The 21,651-nt window shown below is 43.9% G+C and overlaps 1 protein-coding gene across 2 annotated transcripts in view; it reads right to left on the reverse strand.

Moving 5' to 3' along the window:
* The window catches only part of NECAB1 (N-terminal EF-hand calcium binding protein 1), a 1,511,734-nt gene that overhangs the window by 867,408 nt on the left and 622,675 nt on the right, over positions 1-21,651 (reverse strand). For both annotated transcript variants that reach the window (XM_078687059.1, XM_078687058.1), the window contains exon 4: positions 10,579-10,604. In XM_078687059.1, coding sequence (XP_078543185.1) covers positions 10,579-10,604 — 26 coding nt within the window. The remainder of the gene's footprint in view (positions 1-10,578; positions 10,605-21,651) is intronic.

Below are 21,651 nucleotides of genomic sequence, written 5' to 3' on the forward strand. Positions count from 1 at the left end.
TACCAGATATGAAAGAAGATCTAGACAGAATATATCGTTTCATCCGTACAGGGAATGATCCAGAAAGTATTAGTGACGTCATGTGCCAAAGAAAAGTTGAAGTCCAGCTCATGCTATTAAAGTTTCTGATTAATTGTTTAATACGAGAACAAGATTATCCGACCAAAGATCGAGCCGAAATGAAAGTCCTGACAAGGTGGAGTGATAATATAGCCGAGGGTAAGCATAAGACCATCAGTAGTATAGAGAATATGTACAAGAAGATTCGTAAAGAAATAATAAGGATACATGAACAACGCAAAGAAACACGAGTAAGCGAGAAAGAAAGTAACTCTGATACTGAAGAGGTAGAGGACGAGAATCCCGACAGAATAGCGTATGTAGGAAAATCTAGATTTCCAGATCGCCATTTACGTCTAGAATACAAGCCAGTTTTTCACCATCCAGCATCAGAACAAGGTTCTCTAGAACAAGTATTTCAAGCTACCGATCACATTCTGAAATCACGAATCGGTTATAGCGAGTTAAGTACCATGCATGAACAAGAACTAGTCCGATCAGCAGTCCGATGGATTACTGATTCTACCACTTTTCCAGACGGAATAGTGGCACAAATGTTTCTGAAAATGCCCCCAGCCGAGCAACGACTGGCGGGTATGTATATGATCCAGCACCTCATTACATTGTATGAGGATCAACATTCTGATCCAGGTCCGTTACACGATGTCCTGAACGAGTTACTCCAGTACAAATGGAAAGGTTTAGGTACCGATTTGATTAGTGTCATTCTAGAACAGCGCCACAAATACAGAACGTTTCTGAACCCACATTTTGTTCATGTCTCACCCCCAGAAAGTAAACCCTTTTACATAGACAGACAGAATCCGTTACGAGAAGTACATCCAATTAAGACAGACGGTGGTGAAATGCAACGTGTGTTTGTTTACACCCCGATCACAAAGATGGAACCCTTAGAGATGAAAAAGTTAATTCCCTGTCATGATAAAGATCCAGCAGGGTTCCACCGAGAATTAAAAGACATGCTCCGTATGGGAGAATACACGTATCCAGATATCATTAAAATGTTAAAAGTCTTGTTGCCCGCAGGGGTATATGAGAAACTCAAAGAAAAAGAATGGGAGGTGGGAGAGAAAAAGATCGATTGGGCAGTTCTAGAAGCCGAAGATAAGGCACGAGTACCAGGTACCGGTCTTGGAGATAAATGTAAAGAATTACCAGAATTATTAATACAAGTTTTGCCTAGATTATTGACAACTAGAAAAGAAGACTGGGATGCAATCTCAGCCTGTAAACAGAAACAAGATGAAGATATTAGTGATTATTATTCCAGATTTGAGAAATGTTTTAGCATCAACAGTGGCCTCAAGACAAGTAGTGAATCATACCCTCATCTTTTTGTTACTAAATTAGTCGAGAATTCAAGTCCACAAATTAAAAACCGAGTTTTGAAAGTCGAAAGTACCTGGCAAGCTAATACCCCGTCCCAAATGTTACAGATGCTTCAATACCACCAGAATAGAATCAGAGAAGAGCAAGATCACGAGAGAAAACGTATGAAAGACACGAAAATGAAAGTACTAGTTGCACAATCTGTTCCTCAAGACAGTCAGAAGAGGGGACCAAATCAAGCCAGTCATCCTGCAGCTCCTGTTAAAGGGAACTGCAATTATTGTAAACAGCCAGGTCATTTTATAAACGAGTGTGCAGTTCTGAAACACAACATAGCTACCGGTAAGACTAAAGAAAGACCACGTCCGCCTAGACAAGAACAAGTTACACAGACTCCTCAGTCACAGAATGCACCACAGACAGTTACAGCACCGCAGCCTATCGCTGCAACACAGCATGTTACACAGCAGATGTACCAGTATGCACAGTCCGAGTATCCAGAGTATCAACCGTATTCATGAAACAGCCTAGAGAGGGAGGTAGGCTTGCCTCTCATCGAGATACCTGTAGATCAAGAAGGTCCCTATGTTCACAGTCAAGTATTAGGGAAAGACAGAAAGTTTCTGATTGATACAGGGGCAAGTAGGACCACTATAAGTCACGCCGAAGTTCCAGGGGCTCCGCTCTCAGGCTCTAGAAATGTTTCCCTTGGATTTTCAGGAAAGCCTATTGTAAATGAAATATCAAAGCCAGTTACTCTAGAAGTAGGTCCATTGTCCCGCACTACTGATCTGTTACTTACGAAGTCATGTCCAGAGAATTTGTTAGGCATTAAAACACTGAAAGAGTTAGGTGCAGTTATATGCTGTTCCCCAGAGGGAATACGATTGTTCCTACGCGACTTCAAGGGTCACTATGTATTACGAGATTTTGATCCGAGATTGTCTAATGTTCCGCAGCATCTATGGGCGCAAGGTCCAACTGATGTTGGTTTTATGCAAATCACACCCCATCGTGTGACTCTCAAGCCAGGTGTAGTGTTACCACGAATAAGACAGTACAGATTGCCACCAGAGGCTGTAGCAGCCTTATCCAAAATTATTGACGAGCTCATGGCTCAGGGAGTAGTTGTAGAAACCGACTCCAATGTATGTAATTCTCCGATCATTCCTGTCATGAAACGTACTGATCCAAATGCACCTCCAGTATATCGTTTAGTGATTGACCTTCGAGAACTTAATAAATGTATTATTCCCCAGTACCCAGTTGTCCCAGATATCTCTTCCCTACTGACAGCCATTGATTCCGAAGCTTCATTTTTTACAGTCATAGACCTCAAGAACGCGTTTTTCAGTGTCCCCATTCATCCAGACAGCCAGTTTCTTTTCGGATTTTGTTTCAATGGAAGGAGCTATATGTTCACACGCGCTCCTCAAGGTTTCACAGAAAGTCCTAGTATTTATAGTCAAGCACTCAAGAGACAACTAGACAACATTCACATGCCAACTGACACTGCCCTGCTCCAGTACGTCGATGATCTACTGATCACAGCCCGTTCTGAACGTGCTTGCGAGCGAGCCTCACTTACAGTCTTGTATTTCCTAGCCGAGATGGGACACAAGGTGTCCCCTTCGAAGCTTCAATTCTGTGTCCAGCAAGTGATCTACTTAGGACACTTACTGTCCAAGAGGGGTAGGCAGTTGACACCAGACCGTATCCAGTTAATAGCGAGTCTTCCTCAGCCCAAGACCCAGAAGGAGGTACGTGCTTTTATCGGCCTTACTTCCTATTGCAGACAATGGATTCCTCAGTATGCATTTCTAGCTAAACCACTGATACAGTTAACGACACAGGAGGCAGCCGTATCGACTGTCCTCCCTTGGACATTTGAACATGCACTTAGTTTCAATGAGTTAAAGAAAGCCCTATGTCAAGCTCCAGTTCTAGCAACACCGAACTACAGTAAGCCTTTTACACTTTTCGTCACAGAACGCGAAGGTACAGCATTATCTGTCCTCACACAAGATCAAGCAGGACAATACAAGCCTTGTGCTTATTTTTCGAGCACATTAGATCCTGTAGCCCAGGCTCTGCCTGCGTGTCTCAAGTCAGTTGCAGCCACAGCACTAGCTATCAGACAAAGTGATTCCATAGTCTTAGGACACTCCCTGACAGTACAAGTTCCACACTCCGTGGAAGTTCTTTTAAACCGAACACAAACTCAGCACTTGACAATTGCACGTTTAACAGGTTATGAATTGACACTGTTTCAGCCACACATAGAAATCAGACGCTGCAACGTCCTAAATCCTGCCACACTGTTACCGTCAGTAAATCCAAATCCTGCCACACACGACTGTGTGGAAGTAGTTAACATCATGACAAAGCCAAGACAAGATCTGACAGATATTCCATTACCAGATCCCGACCTGACACTTTATGTGGATGGTTCATGCATGAGAACAAGTACAGGAGAACTAGTAGCCGCGTATGCAGTGACTACCGACACCGAAGTTATAGAGACACACCGCGTTGACACCCTGTCTGCTCAAGCAGCAGAGCTAGTTGCTCTGACTCAAGCCTGCATACACGCCAAGAACCTGAAAGTTAATGTTTACACAGATTCACGTTACGCATTTGGAGTTGTACACGACTTCGGAGTGCTCTGGCAGGAGAGAGGTTTCATGACTTCTCATGGAACCAAGATTCAGCATGGTCTCCTTATTCAAGCTCTGTTAGATGCCATACACTTACCGACATCCATTGCTATCATGAAATGCAAAGCACATACGAAAGTTACTGACACTATTTCCCAAGGTAATGATCTAGCAGATCGCACAGCCAAGCTTACAGCACAGGCTCCAGACATTTCAGTTAAGCCAACACAGACACTTACTCCAGATCCGACTACATGTATGACAGTTAAAGACCCTACACAAGATGTCATAGATATCCAGTTACATGCTACTCCCGAAGAAATCAAGAAATGGTCCGAACAAGGAGGGGTCCAGACAGATCAGGGATGGGTAACGAAGGGTAAAGCCACATGGTTTCTCCCCGACTCTATGGTTCAAGTCATTATTAATACCGCACATAGTCCAGCACATTTAGGAGAAAAAGCTATGTTAGATAGTATCCAGAATATTTGGTTCAACAAGCATTTACGAGCTGCAGCCAAGCAGAAAGTCCGTACCTGTATGATATGTTGTCAGTTTAATCCAGGTAAAAGTGTCCCGGTGGAACAAGGTGGATTCCAGCCCCCTGACCACCCTTTTGAAGTCCTCCAGATGGATTACATTCAGATGGAGCGATGTAGAGGTTTCAAGTATGTCCTTGTAGTTGTATGCGCTTTGTCCAGGTGGACAGAAGCATATCCAGTCCCAGATTACACAGCCGCGACCACTGCCAAGCAGCTGGTTCGTGAGTTCTTCCCCCGTTACGGACTCCCTAGGGTCGTATATTCTGACAACGGCCAGCCATTCTCATCTGAACTCATGAAGCACGTTTCCCTTTTGTTAGGGTACCAGTGGAAGTTCCATTGTGTACGCCATCCTGAAGCAGCCGGTCTCGTAGAGAGACATAATCAGACCCTGAAAATCCGAATTGCAAAAGTTTGTCAAGAGAAAGGTGTGGACTGGCTAATAGCTCTGCCAGTTGCCCTGTTCTATATGCGCATGGTCGCACATTCCAGATCAGGTCTGTCCCCGTATGAGGTCGTTTTCGGCCGCCCCCTAACATGTGAGGTACTCCTAGACCTCGAAGTATTACCGATGTTTCAAGTAATATGCTGACAGATTACCTAGCTTCCTTGATGTCTGCCCTCAACTCTTGTCGTTCACAGGTTGCCGCCGCATTTCCAGACAATACCGAGGTGGCACCGCATGAAATCGTTCCCGGATCCATGGTCTTAGTGAGAAATTTTGATCGCTCAAGTCCGCTGGAGCCTCGCTGGAAGGAGCCCCGACAGGTCCTCCTGGCCACCCGTACAGCCGTGAAGTTGGAGGGACGCAAAGGCTGGGTGCATCTTTCACACATCAAAAGATTTTATGGATTGAAGCCAGTCTCAAAGAACATTTCCCAGGATTTAAAGGACTGCCAAAGTACTATTCTTAAGGACTGTCCCGCAAAAGACACTGATACTGCACCCTCCCTGTTAGAGACAACTCCGCAACAGGAGTATAAGAAAAAGTTAAGGTCTAGTAAAATAAGTCAGCCAGTTTGATTGTCTAAGTCCTCCCCTAGGTGAAACGGTTAGACCGGTTTCTGACATGTATAAAATAGACCCCCATAGTGAGAGAGTTAGTCAAAACTCAATCCGATGTATCGTTTTTCTATGTTTCATATTATTTCTCCGTATTATGATTTCCTGCACCAGTTATGCGTTTTATCTGTATTTTCCAGTTTCTCATGTAAATAAGTCTTCTAATGTTACAGTAGAGCACACGTTTAGTGATCTGCCTCCTCATGAACTCTCTTACCGCCTCGCTATGCGTAACAATTCTTTTATCCGCATGTTACATTATTCACACCAGACCAGCAATGCCACTAATTGTTGGGTGTGTGGTCGACTCCCCCCTTTCCAGACACCGAAGGGAGTTCTGCCACTCTTTCCTTATCCATTTTCACATAATGGTTCGTGTGGAGCATGGTCCACGTTAACGTCATCCTCAACAGATATGTCTTTTCTTAACAGTACATGTTTTCCAGACAAGCAAGGTCTTCCCCACAGAACAGGGTTAGATCTAGAAAATGAAGTTTACAATTTAGGTAATTATTCTTCGAATTTTATGGTCCTGAATGTTCAGTCTGATACTACTCCAGACTTACCTGCTATTTCGGTAGTACCAGTCAAAGGCGAATTATGTGTCCGAAATAATGGTTCCGTACATGTAGGACACAGCGATTGTACTACTATTGTCAAGTATAGTGACAGTGGGAAATCTATTTTCAAAGCTTCACGTCATTCTTATTTTATTTGTGGTCAAACCGCATATGTTCGTCTGCCCCTCGATTGGGAGGGAACATGTTACATTGCCTTCCTACTGCCACCAGTTTTCCTAGCCCCATCTGATTATCATAGAAACACACATCTAGTACACCTTAGACATAGAAGGGAGATTGAGTCCCCAATTGTCGATTATACTGAAACTGCTCTAGAACAGTATACAGATTTCAATAGAGGTTTCTTCTTCTTTATAGGCCCTATCCAGAACAGTAAGCTAATCCGTAGGTTAACCAGAACCCTTGAAGCTGTAGTAAATGAGACTGCCTCTGCCCTAGGTAACTTGACTGAAGAGCAATCTGCTATGAGATTTGTCGTTTTACAGAATCGTCTCGTCCTTGACGTCATATTGGCCGATAGGGGCGGGGCCTGTAGAGTCATCGGATCTAGTTGCTGCATTTTCATTCCAAATAACGCACCGTCTGTTTATTCAGCTATAACCAGACTCCATAAAATTGCCCATCTGTTACACCAAGATCCAGGCACATGGACATGGTCCGGTTGGTTCTGGAATATAATTTCCGCTTGGGGATGGAAAGTCTTGTCCTTTCTAGGTATTGCAGCAGCGATCATATTCAGCTGCTGCCTCTGTATACAATGTGGCCCTGCGATTTGCGGCATTTGTGCTACCTCTTGTATTCCTAGTCCCAAGTCCCGTTCTAAAACCCGTTCCCAGAAAATTCGAGACGAGCAAATGATACTGTATGAAATGATAGATGGTATCATGAATATTGATGTTTCATGATGGAAACGTAGAGACAAGGAGGGAATGTGGAAAAGTAAATTTTGCCATGTTCTGTGTCCCTACGCGTCCTCCATCATATGTTATGTGTGCATGATTAATATGCATATGTATTCCCCATGTTCGATTAAAGACGCAATTATATTTGTGCCCATCTCTAGTATGCCAGTTTCCAGTTTTCGTGAATACTACGAATATTAGGCCTATTTAAAGTTACGTTGCCACGTTTCTCAGTGTGCACGTTATTTCATTGTAAAGTCCCCGTTTCTAGGCCTCAAAAGGGCCCGGACACCAGATTCAGCTCCTGTCTCCTGAAGCCCTCGCTGAGGAGCGATACAGCCCCCACCTGTATCCCTGACCCTTCACTTACTTCCTGCCTCACAGTGCCCGGTTCAGCCTGGCTCTGCCTCTGAGTCTGCCAAGAGTATGTTATGATCCTAGTTATCAGTCCAGCCCTCCTTCTCTGCATTCTTAAAGCTACTGAATCGCATCAATAGTTACCGTCATAGTCTAGCCTTTACGTCTCCATGTTAGAGAAATACTGTATTAATGATCATTTAATATTCTTCATCACGCACTACATATAGAATAATGCATGCTCCAGTCTTAGAGTCTGTTCGCCTTTACCCTGATAACTTTTGGATTCTATCAACATGTTCTCTAAACATCAGATACTAGATACTGCTTAGGTACATGTCGCCCTGACTCTCCAGACTTCAGTCTCTGCTCCTAGCACAAGAGTTCGTAGCCCCCAGCTTCTCCTAGTAACACGTCATTGCCAGCTTGCGCGCACCATCAGGTTAGAGGTCCCGGCTCCTTAGGTAGCCCCCTCCATGTTTCCGCCACATTCATGACATATTCTGCTACGTTTGCATCACCTGTCTATGTATACGCCCTGTTACACCCACTTTCACCCTTATCTTTCGCGACTGCTACGCGTCACACCCTTTGCTCCACCCACTGCTCCGCCTATCATATGTACTGTAATGCAACTGTTTTACTATATATGCTTGTGTATTGTTATTAAATGCTAGCGCGCTCATCCCAGATCCAGCCCCGGCAGCTGCCGGGCCCTGCCATCCTATTCCTGTGCAGGTTGTCCTGTTCCGGTCCTTATGCTGTATTAAACCTGCAAAACTCCTACTACCTCGAATCTTGACTCTTATTTATTGAGCTATCTGTTATTGCTATGCCTAGTCAAACCTAGATCCGGTATTATTTATTTATATACCACAACTGGACAAACTGTTTTCTGGGGTAGACCAGTTTCTGAAGGGAAAGAAACGAGGAGGTTTCTGTGTGTCCCTGATAAATAGCTGGTAGGAATATCAAATTCTGAATTTTGTTACTCACTGCTTTCAATTCACAAGAAGAAGCAGTTGCGCTCAGTTATTCTGCGCCAGGCACCACATTCTACTGTGAGTGCAAGCTTCTCCAGACCCAGCCTGATAGAGGCATTTCGAAGCAGTGCTGAAATGGCCTTCAGAGCGTCTCTGAGTATGGCACTTGAGTTGCTTTCTAGCCACACAGAACAGAGAACACAGCTTCAGCTGGGAAAGATAAAGAAGGCGCAGAGAGTGGTGGGTTGCAGGCGTCCAGCCATTATTATTTTATTATTGAGCAAGGAGACGGGGAGGAGTGAAGAAAGTGGGTGTGGGTGAGTAACTGAATATCAGGTGCTTTTTTCAATTTGGGTGGGAGGGGGCAAGGTAAATGCAGAGGCTGATGGATGTGAGCGGCAGGAAGCCAGGTATTTTTTATAATAATTTGGAGAGAAGATGAGGCGAGTAATGAGGATGGTTTTGCAGGATGTCAGGATTCCTGGTACCATTCTTTAAAATGTGGGTGGTGGAGGGAAGGAATGCCTGAGGTTTCTTGGGGGTAGGTGAAAGTACCCGAGTAAGTCATTTTGCTTATTTCCCCCTTCAGCTCCTGAGCAGCTGATGACAGCAAAGGTAAATGAAATGGAGTGGCCATACATAAACATTAAACTAGGATAACTGGGAACAAAAAAGATGTATTGTACCTCAGATTTCTGGGCGACATTATAAATAAATCAAGTGTTTCTTTCGCTTGATGTCACTTAGAACGCCACTGTGAAAAACATCCCTGTTATTCAGTTACTCATGTATAATTCTATATTTTCTATAACTGACTATCAAGACTAGGGTTTAAGCGAAAGTCAGCCATTATAGGTTGACACCACGCCTTAGGAGAAGATGCATGCTAATGGGACTGCCAGGTCCTGAGGAAGTGGGACAAAAATGTTTAATGCACTGCGAAATAACCCATATAAAGGTTGTCATTTGAAGATGTAGCACTTCAATCAAACTACCAGATTATAAGAAATGTGTGAGCCACGCTAATGCGGCTTGAAAATTGTGGGATGTGTCTTCACCAAAGGTGGTGGAGTAACTGCTTAATGTAGTCAAAGGCTTAGTTATCACTGCCTTTGTGGGAACATTTATGATGCATGAAAGTGGTGAATCTCGAGTGATATCCACTCTCAGTGATAATGCAGTTGAGCAGGTGGGATTTCCCCTACCACAGGGCACAGGAATCATAAAGTATCTTATAAGGAGGATTCTTATTTAATAACATTTAAGCATAATATACCTCCTGAAATGCTAGTTGTTCAGAACTCGACCAAAATTGACAAGGATGTTGATTATTATACTACTTAGTAAAATGTTTCCCTCGATACAGTGCTGCACTTTTTTGCACTAAAATGAAGTTACTGATTGATCTCACAGTGGTGTGGGGTGAAAGCGGATTCTATCAAAGCATGGCGTGCAATGAAGTACAAAGGGCTAACAGTGCAGCTAAAACCTGTACAGCATGAGGCAGTATTTATTGCATGGCTACACACCACAGTTCCCCAGGATATGAACAGTGATGGAGACCAATTAAAAGAGTTTGTAGCGCCTAAACTTACCCAACGGTGAGAGGGCTTGGCGCTACATTCTACCCAGAAGGAGCACTCCCAGAGGTCATCTTACTACTTTACCTCCTGCTTGTAGGAGATGAAAGGACATAAGTGGGGTGTCACTGTGGCATGGTACATCTGCTAGCAGGTGAAGGCATGAGAATGCTGATATTTGTGTCTTCTAAAAGCCCCATTAAAGATGTCCTTTGCTCAGGATAAACTTCAACCACCTCTCCACACCAACCCCTGATCACAGAGTTGCAAGTTATCCCTCGTGCACTACCCTCCAGTTTGCCAAATTAACTCAGCAGTGTCTATCTGAAATAACATCTCAAACATTGCTTGGGATAACACAATACTGCAACACTCTTTCCTTCCCCATAACTCTACTCCTAGTCCTGACACGCCACAGTGCACTCTCAAAACACATGTGCATCCCGAGAAGGTCTTTCTCACTGAAGGTGCATAAAGTTGTTTTTTTATTTTTTGGAATCTTACCGTAGAGTTCTTCTGTGTCCAGGTTGCTGAAAAAGATAAGAAAACACACGTTATTAGCTATGAATCATTTAGTGCCGGTATAAACAGTGGACTTCATCCTGCAAATGTCTACTTTAGTGTCACATATGTCACGGAAAGCATATTTCTCACAGACTGGGATGCACAGCAGCTCCACCAAAACTGTAGACTCCAATTAGAAAAGACCACAGGGGGATGCCCGACCTTCTGTCTTCCCTGAGAAAAGGTAGTTGCTCAGACAGGCGTATGATTCTGAGCCGACTGAGAAAAAGGCTTTTCAGTGTTTTTATCTCCCTCTGTGCCCCAGCTGTCTTCTATATTATCGCACCTTTTACTTTTGAACCACATTTTCAGTTAGTGAATGTTTTCTTTTTGCTGTGGAGTCCCTCTGTGCGTGCTGCAGGCGCCTGGGTTACTTATGGGTGGAAAGTATGGCAATATAAACGGAGAAGAGGCTGCCATGACATCATGCCACTAAGAGAACATTACCAAACCCAATATCGAATGTCAAACAATGAGGCAAGAAAAAAAGACTACACCATTTTAAGTGTTATTGACAATATACGAGTGCATGTAAAATAACTTTTCACTGAAATAATTTTTTATTATGTCACTAGGTATAAAAATGTTTGGAAGTTGCAATGGTGTTACGAAATAAAATAATTTTCTTGTATATTAGCACCCTCTAATTGCAATCGAACAAACGTAATTTAAAGATGAACTGGAATCAATATCTGCCTGTTAGCCTGGAGTGATTATGGTAATAACCTTCATCCAGTCATGGTCTTTAGGCAGCAGGACTTTGCGTGGCAAAGACTTGGAATCCTGTCCAAGCATGCAAAGTGAGCACAGTTATCAACAATGCATTTGCACAGACACGGACACACCAGTACCCATATGCACCTGCAGGCATTTGACAACAGACTATGGGCCACATATATCAAGCCGTTTTTGAATCGCAAAGGCCGAAATTTTGCATGTTTTGGGATGTATGAAACATTCCCAAAATAAGGAATTGCAAAGTTGTGCGATTCCTTATTTTGCCATAGCATCTAGGGAATCGCAATTTTGCGATTCCTTAAATGCTATGTATGTAGCATTTTTGGCTAGCGAAATATGGTTAAGAATTCGCAAATTACCACCAACTTTTAGTTGATGGTAACTTGCCAATTCTTCAAAAAATGCATATTTTGGCATTTTTTAAGGTGGCATGTGATGCACACACATGCCCATAGGGCATGTATGTGCGCCATATGCACACACACTTGTATATTTCAGGGGTGCAGCAGGGTGTTTTTGAGACACCCCTGCACCCTTGAAATAATTCTCAAATAGTGATTAGCAAATTGCGAATTCGCAATTTGAGAATTATTTCGCAATCATTCCTATGGGCCTCCTGGCCTATAGGATTGCATTGGAAATTATTCCTTAATTGCGAATTTGCAAAATGCGAATTCGCAAATAAGGAATATTAAGGAATCGCTAAAAAATAGCGATTTATTTCATACATACCATTTTGCAATTCCTAAATAGCGATTCCTTAAAATTCGCTATTTAGGAAATGCAAAATAGTTTGTTGATACATATGGCCCTATATCTTACAAAGGAATTACTAGAGTTTGAACCAAGTATATGCCAGGTGACGATCAATTCAAACAAGTGGGGTTGGTTTATCGCGAGGACTTCACTTCTCACTACCAAAGCTACCTGAAGAATGAAAGCTTCAAAATAGAGTTAGTGCAATAATACCTGGGGAATCTTGCAAAAATCATTGAGGAGAACCAAAACACAGTTCACGCCCATTTCTATTTTATATATGTTGATACATTAATGCAGGTGAAACTCCACATTTGGTGTGGACGCCAATTAGCATTTATATGCTTGCCTATGTCATACATGAAACATGTGTTTTACATACTTGGAAACAATGCCCTCGACATTACTTTCATTCCCTACCAGAGAGCGTCAAAAACTCAAATGACTGAACAGAATATTATGCTCACTTTCCCTTAAGGTACCATATATATTTTTTTCAAGCATCCATGTATCCAGTGCATTATTTGCTTCACAGTTGGGCCTTTATGATAAAGGAGGATTGAAGAAGAGTAATCTGCAAAAAGTGGTAACTCAATTTGGGTCTACCCAAAATATGAAAATGTATTATCCTTTAGTAAACAAAGACATATTGAGGGCACATCTCAGTTAAATAAAGGTATTTTTGTTTAATTTTCTCTCTGCTCCATACACTATATACATTTTGGGCCTTATTTACAATGCTATTGTCAGTGAGCGAGTCACCCACACTATAGTTTGACTTTGTCCCAGTAGTTTAGCCAGTATTTTGTTTTCAGTAAATGTTTGAGGGGCTCATAATCCCAAGGGACTACCCCAACAAAACTGCAGATTGGCGTGCATTAGTGTCCTGAAGGATATTCCTTGGGTGAACCCTGAGAGGGAAGACCCTCATTGGTCTCCTCAGTCTTAATCCACAGCTATAATTCCCCATGGCAGTAAAGCCCTGGAAGGCAGCAGCCGATTTGTAGTTTGTGGGATAATTGTGTTTCGGTGTCTAATGCTGGCTTGCCATAAAGTGGCTGCTACAAGTATTTTAATTTCATCTGGGGTGCCCAGTTGCAACCAGGGGACGTACTACAGAAGTGCCCCGGGGGCGCAACAGGCGCTTGTGCCCTCTTTGTATGCCCCGGGACATTTTGGTATTACAGAAGGGGCTGCAGACGCGTGTGCTCCACGTTCTGTAACTGTCAGTGTGTCCCCTGATGGCAGCCCCGCGGAGGGGAGAATGAGTGTCATGTGGATCCCCCAGACATCCTCTTGCAGGCATGTGTAGTATGGGTGAATAAGTGGGTGTGTGAGTGGTTGTATGGATGTGTGAATGGGTATGTACGTGGTTGTGTGGGGTGTGGGTGTGTGAGTGGCCCAGTTGAGAGGCTATAAGGGTGAGTCACTGGGTGTGGGAGTAGCTGTATTGGTGAGTGGGTGTGGTTGTATGGGTGAGTGAGTGGCTGTGTGAGTAGGAGTAGGGGTAAATGTGCGGCTGTGTGACTGGCTGTGTGTGTGAGTGGCACTGTGGATGAGTAGGTCGGTGTGTGAGTGCTTGTATGGGTGTGTGAGTGGGTATATGAGAGGTTGTGTGGGGTGTGAGTGGTTCTGTGGATGATGTCATCAGTGAAGTCATTTGAGATGTCATCAGTGATGTCACTGACCATGTCATAAGTGATATAATATGTGAGGTAATAAGCAGTGCATTGCAGGGGCTTAAGTTATAGTTAGCTCAGGTAACACTAACTGCTGGATTTCACAGTTTTTTTACAAGTGAAATTTGAGCCTTACTATAACATCCCTGTAACCTTTGGTTATTTCTGTGAATTTCTAAGGTTTTATTAATTCTATTTCCGAACTATAAAGTCCCTGTAACCTTTGGCTTTTTCAGTGAATTTCATAAAAAAAAAAATCTATTTCCTAACTGCAATGTCCCTTTAACTTTTGATTTTTTCACTGAATTTGTATTTAAAAAAAATTACCTACCTGTAACCTGTAACCTTTGAGAGTGAGTCTCAGTGGGTGTGTGAGTGAGTGTCTCAATGGGTGTGTGAGTGTGTGTGGGTGTGTGAGTGGCTGTGGGAGTGGCTGCACAAATGTCTCACTGGGTGTGTAAGTGGGTGCGTTAATGAGTGAGTGGGTCTGTGAGTGGGTGCATGAGTATCTGTGTGGGTGCATGAGTGAGTGACTGGGTGGGTCCATGAGTGGGTGTGAGAGTATCTGGGTACATTCACGAGTGCCTCCGTGTGTGTTATATATGTACACAAGGGAAACCCAAAGATTGTTAGGGACCAAGCGTACTTGAGTAATTCTAGAGAAAATGGCCCCTTAGCAAACAAGCTGTGGCATAGCCAATAGGTCTCGCCTTTGGGACCTTATAAGTGCTTAGTTATCCAGCACAATATCATTGATGCATCAAAATCAAGTGGTGCATGGCTAAACACTTATAAGGTTCCAAAGGCGAGACCTATTGGCTATGCCAATGCTTGTTGGTGAAGTGAGATGTATCAGATTATTCAATTTAAGCGTTCAAGATGAGAAACATGTATTCCAGATCCAAGTCACCACGAGGGTAATAGTTTTAAGCTTTGCTTTAAAGGAAGAAATGTTAACATCACAATGGTGCCCGGGTGTTAGCCTCCCTTTCCCTCTTTAGGACCCTTAAGGGTGAGAAGGTGTAAGACAACGCTGGGAGAGGCACATTTATTTATTGAGCAAGATGTGAGCTGCATGGCTCTGCAGACTGCGGATTTTCAATGTAGTGAGAGCCTCTCTGACAATCCTCCTTACACCGATTTGAAAGATAATGTGCACGAAAACCCTTAAAATTGCAATTTCTCAGGATCTCCACAACACGCCTACTGCCGAGACCTGTGTTGTCGATCAGTCAGAATTGGAGCCCGTCTTACTGTGGCAGATTGGGTCTTTGACAAAGGGCAGTGCAGAGGAGAGAGCTCTTCAACAGAGGTGACACCCACAGCCTGAAATTCAAAGGATCAGACACTAAATCACATTTGTGTCTGGAATTAGAGTATTAAGGTGGGAGTTTGAGTCCCATAAAATCTTCAACAGCACAGTTCAACTTTAGAGATCAACACGACTTCTAGTTGTTAGAACAAGGATTTTGGACCACAGTTTGCATGCTGGGTAAAGATCCATCACTCAGGCAGTCAAGACCACTTGCCCTGACCCTTGAGAATTAGTGTTCGGCCTACCTGCCAATACAAGTGGACCCTGTAAGGAGGAGGAGAAGGCCTGGAGGAAACTATGTTCAAGGGAGATCCTGTCGAATGGATCCTAGGGAGAAAAGTTAGAGATGCCCAGTCCAGCTGGGACTGCTGCATGGATGAAGCCTGCAACTCCAGTATGCCAGGTGGTGGCCAGCATGAAGAAATAGCCATGACTGTTGTGCAAAACTAGTCGGCGACTCCCTATATGCCAACTGGGCACCACCATGTACTAAGGCTTGTCCCCCTTGTTTAGAACCTGTTGGTTACCTCCTATGCCAAGTGGTGTATCGCCATAAAGCGCTGCCACCCAAGTGCAGAGCTAGCCAGCGACCCCTGTGCACCAGGATTGGGATACTGTGGGGGCAGAGCCGTTGCCCTGAATTGTCTTGTCCAAGTTGCAGTGAGGAACACATACCAATTGCGAGAACTCACAGAGCGGCTGCGTACAACACCGACGTGGCCCATCCCGAGACTGAAGGAGGCATGATGCATCCTCAAATAAAGATTGTAAGAGGTCAAGGAACCTCACCATGAGGAGACCAGAGACCACAGAGGTGTGCTCTGGTTTTCCAGCATTTGCCATCAGGTTGGGTAAGACTGTTCAAGGCCGGCAGGCCTGTTGGGGATGTGCATAAAATTAGCACATAACGCTGTAGAAGATGACTCTTAAGCCCAAACTTTGTCATGTAGAGACTAACGTACCACATTTGGGAGTCATTTGCAGTGTCAATTGAGGAACAGCCAGACTCACTAGAAAAGGATGGAGGGGCTGGGGATACCGCTAGGATGAGGCTAGCATGAAGACCTTAAGAAACTGTGGTCATTACTCAGTGTGTTGCCTCTATACTTTGTGCACTTATATTATAACACACTGTTTTTTCCATAAAAACACGTATTTGATGGAACAATCTCCTTATTGAGGTTATTGTTTGAACTTATAATATTTTTTGTTGGTATGACTCACACCAACCTCCCCCTTAATGTGCAAAGGACTGCTCCACTAGTGCTACCACTGAGAGTCAAGTGTACTATGGGTAGGGAGTACTTTGCACAGTTACTCAGGACCTGTAGTAAGCCAGGCCCCGGGACATCGATAGTAAATGTATCAACCACCACAGTTGGACACTGCAAAACCTGCTTGCCCCGGGGCCCTCTAAAAGGGGTTTTGACAGTCACACCGAAAGAGTGTCCTAGCATCTGCACACAGTGAAAGAGGCCAAGCAGCTGCACACAGAGGCCGCGTAAAGAGGCTGCAAGAAGAGGCAGTGAGAGAGGCGCTACAATCAGTGAGTGCCATTCCTGGAGGGGCTTGCATAAAGACAGTCTCAGAGCAGTCATTGACAGTCTCAGAGCAGTCACATTCATAGACAGTCTCAAAAGAGCTGCACACACTGGCATTTTCAGTGCAGCTGCAATCAAAGACACGCTCACAGCAGTCTCACTTTATTGGGAGTCTCAGCGCAGATGCACCTACATGCAATCTCACAGCAATTATAAATGGAGGCAATTTTCCAAACAGCTGAAAACAGAGGCAGTGACAGAAAAGCGCCAAACACCGGCAGTTGCAAAGCAGTGTAGAATGAGGCAGTCTCTGAGAAAGAACTGGGTGAGGCAGCCTCTCACCCCTCGCTATGGTAGGCCGTCTCCAAAGAACTGCAGAGTAAGGGGGTCTTCAGAGGCCACACACTGAGGCATTCTCTAGACAGCCACACAGTAGTACACACTTGGAAGAAGTGTCCAAGCAGCCGCAGGCGGGTGTAACAGCAGAGTTGGTACACACACAACCAATCGTAATGCACCAGCATAGAGTGTCAGTTTTAAATCAGACACCTACCAAGGCAGTCTCTAACTAACTGCTAAGGGAGGCAGTCTACAAACATCTGCATAAGGAGGCTGTCTGTAAGCTGCCTCGCAGAGAGGACGTGCCCAAGCAGCTGCGCATAGGCACCGTCTCTAAGCAGGCGCACAAGGACAGTATAGAAGCTGCCGCCCCCAGAGGAGTTTCAGAGCATCCACATTCATAGGAACTCTTCGAGGAGCTAGACACAGAGTCAGTCTCATAGCAGCTGTATATATACAGAGGTATTCCCAGCCAACTGCACACCAGTCTCAGAGGAGCAGCACGCACAGAAGCAGGCTCGGAGCAGCCACGCACAGCCAGTCACAGAGCTGAAAAAAATACAGTTAGCCTCAGAGCAGTCACGCACAGCCAGTCCCAGCTGAAAACACACAGCCAGTCTCAGAGCAGTCACACACAGCCAGTCTCAGAGCAGCCACACACAGAGTCAGTCTCAGAGAAATAACACAGACGCAGTCCCAGAGCAGCATCCCATACAACAAGTCTCAGAGCATCAAAGAGAAGGTCTCAGAGTAGCCACACACATACCAGTCTCAGAGCAGCCACACGGAGTTAGTCTCAGAGCAGCAACACAGACAGCAGTCTCGGAGCATCCATACACAGAGACAGCTCCAGGGAAGTCGCAGAAAAAGTAGCTTCCGGGGGCCATGTATGCAGACAGTGAAGCACACAAAGCCCAACACAATATATTCACACACACAATCACAGGGGCAGCAGCCACATCAAAACAATTTAAAATGCATATACTACGAGGCAGCGTCTCAAAAAGGGAATTTCGTTTTCATTTGACTTTTCTACTGACTGACTTTAGCTTGCATTGCTCCTATTCAAATGTCTAAATGTCAGAGAAGCAAGGCAAACAAGCTAACGAGGAGGGAGGGGGAAAAGGGAGTTGGGTAGTGAGAGCAGCCTTGTAAGCCTTTTAAGATACAAGACGGCAAAAGTGAAAGTGCTTGTAAGCCGAATTAACTCGAGGGGCGAAGCTAACAAGGAGGGAGGGGGAGAAGGGAGGTGGGTAGTGAGAGCAGCCTTGTAAGCCTTGGAAGAAACAAGACGGCAAAAGTGAAAGCCTTGTTAGACACAAGATGGCAAAGGTGAAAGTGCTTGTAAGCCGAATTAACTTGAGACGCGGCGGGGAGGGGCGGATGCAGGGAGCAAACAAAGACGGCAAAAGTGAAAGTGCTTGTAAGCTGAATTAACGCGAGACATGGCGGGAGGGGTGGATGCAGGGAGCAAGCAAAGACGGCAAAGGTGAAAGTGCTTGTAAGCCGAATTAACTCGAGACGTGGTGGGGGGGCGGATGCAGGGAGCAAGCAAGAGGAAAGACAGATGGGGCTGGAGGTTCGCGCGTTCACACTCACATGAACGCAAGCTTGTCGCCATCCAGCAGCATTTCCAAAACTCACTTACTAAAGTCTCTTCGACAGCGCATGCGCACTGACTCAGCGAGACCTAAAAATGAAATACAGTTGTTCTGGATAGAAAAATCAGTTCCATAAACAGATTCAATGATCTGAGTTTTCAATTTGATTTCACCACAATTTGATCAAAAATTTGAATTGCCCCAGACGGAATAATTTCAAAAACCAAAGATCAAGAGAGCAAACAAACAATAAACTGAAAGCTGGGGGTCGCGTAATTAGTTAGCATGGAGGAGTCTCTAGTTATCTTTAAAAAAATATGCCAGTGAAGTTTTGATACAGCACATATCCTAAACTAGATTTCTTTAAGGTGGTCCATTCCTTTAAAATGAGGCTGAGCAAAGTAAAATGATTTTCAGATGCTTAGACAGTTTAATCAAGTGGACAAACAGAGATGTGAACCAATTTTTCTTGGTTACACATTCTGCTGTTCAGCTACTAGGTGAATATCTCTTTCTGTGTCCCATTATCACCAAAGACCAGTCCTATTTGTTCAATTATTTCTTGACCTAAATTAGTAGTATGTTCACTAATTGCAACTACTACATGTTAATTCAATCAGCATTGAAATATGCGTAGCATGTCAAAATGTCTTCCTTGAACATCATTAAAAGTAAAGCAAGGTGGGAGACTATTTATGTTAACATCACTGCCTTCCCCTGACTTATCAAAACAAGCATAGGCAAAGCTGATAGGTTTCTCCTATGGGAGGGCTATTGGCGTAGTCAATTTCTTTTAGCCATGTTGTGCAGCAGCATGACTGCTATGTACCATGGTGTAACGTTAGGAAAAAAGCACTATGACATGGCTAGCACTGGGGCAGTGATCTGTTTTCTTGGTATGGGATCATTCTCTGTCTTAGTTGTCTTATGTGTGAGCTGAAGTGCGTTATTTTGTCCCCTTATGAAGACAGCACCAAAAAGGACATGCAGAGTAGGAAGAGTGGGGTCGTCTGCATCTTTGTAACATCTGGATATCCACTGGCGTGACTTTTGGGCACTTTTTTTCTGTTTGCGTGCAAGACAGGATGAGGCAAGCAATGAAGACAGAAGGGGTGGGATGTAGACAAGACAAGCTACAACGGTGGAGAGTTGGAGCAACAAAGCATGAATAGAGTGGGGGACAGGATAATCAACAATGCAATAGGGGTAAGGGAGGAAGGGGTCCAAATACAAGGAAATAAAAGGACCTCTGAAAGAGGTGAGCACTTGAAGGACACAGGGCAAAGTAAGCTGTTCTTGAGCCATGCTCTAGGGTAGGGGCAATCACAGAAAGGAAGTGATGCCGGCACTTGCTGACCAAAGATAAGCAAGGAAATGAGAGTGTCAATGAAGCTAGCCAATGGTAAGTAATGTGCGGGCTCTAAGCCCCCTAGGTAAACAAAATGTCTTGCAATGGACGGTGCATGGGCTGACTAGGGAGAGACCTAAAGAAAAGGGTGTGGGGGCTAGAAGGGGAAGAAGCAAACTCTCAAGAGTCAAAGGTAATCAACAAACATTTTGAAGGCCATAAAACAACCAACAGTGCCCCCAAAATGTGTTTGCAGCCTGAGCTGAAGCAGCCTTTGCCATGCATGACCTCACACAGGTAAATATTTGCACCTTTACCAAGCGGTGCTTTACTTCTCAGGTAAAAATAGCTTTCTAAATAACATACTGTTTATGGTAGAGATAAGGGTGACTTTAGGGCTCAGGAGTGGGTCGATATTAAGGGAGGTGAGGGTGAAATTAGGGTTTGTGGGTGGGTAGAGGTAAAGGGAAGTGAGGGTGATTTGAGGGCTCTGGGGTAGGTAGAGGTGGAGGTAAGGGAAGCTATGGGTGTCTTGAGGGTTCAGGAGCGGGCTGAGGCAAAAGGAGATCAAGGTGACCAGATTGGATAGCATGATATGGTACAGCCTTTGAATGTGCAGTATGTTATTGGAGGATATGGACTGTCATTTTGTAGTACGGTATGAGCAGGAATTGTATTGTATATTATGGTATGGCCTGTTATTATATAGTATAGTATGATATGGTATGCCCTGTTATTGTCTAGTATTTTATAGTATGTTATGGTTTGTTGTATAATATGGTATGTTATAGTTTGTTGTGGTATAGTATGGTATGGTGTGATATGTCATGGTCTGTTATGTTACAGTATGTTATGGTATGATTGTGTATTGTTCTATTGTCGAGGCGTACAACCTATTAACTGCTTACAGCTCAAATGCAATTAGGCAAGAGCCATTATCACCAGTTAGTAAAATTTACGAAATTAGAACTTATGTTGGATTTCCCAAGTTGAAAATTATTTACATAAACAAACAACACACACAAAAATCAAATTACCACAATCCGAGCTCAATGAGTGCAGAAGAGTACTAATCAAGACTTTAATCAGTACTTGGTCCAGGCAAGAAAACAAAAACATGGAGACGAAGTGAAGCCAACATGCATAGACATGTGCTCAATGATGAAAAGGAAGGAAATAGGAGTGTCAATGTAGCCAAACAATGGTAAATAAAGGGCAGGCCAATAGCCCTTCTGTAGAGTTTTTTTTCTAAGAAGCACTATATCACCGCAAGCGACAATGCATGTGCCCTGTCTCAGGTTTTAACTAAAGAGGGAGTGACTCAACACTATCTTGATGGTATTTACATAGATTCGCAAAAAAAAGAAGCCTTGAGTTCCTGTACCATTTTTGATTTTGTGCACTCAGAAATCATGCACACAGAGTGTCTTTGTCTTTGGATACTGGAGCAGGGAGGGCATATAGTAAGTGGTTTGGCTCTATTTCATCTCACCATTTGCCACATAAATCAGACCAAGCCTGGTTTAAGCCATGCTTGCCTGGTCAACGTCAAAAAAGGAACAACTTTAACCTCTTTCAAAAACATGCTTTCTAAAAAGAAGTAATCAAACATCACAACACAAATGTAACCTTGTCAGATTTAACCATTTAAGTTTAAGGATTTACCTAAATTCCATTAAAGAGATGAAGTTGCACC

The sequence above is a fragment of the Lissotriton helveticus genome, chromosome 4_1 (assembly GCF_964261635.1).
Source record: "Lissotriton helveticus chromosome 4_1, aLisHel1.1, whole genome shotgun sequence".
In the NCBI taxonomy this organism is placed as follows: Eukaryota; Metazoa; Chordata; class Amphibia; order Caudata; family Salamandridae; genus Lissotriton; species Lissotriton helveticus.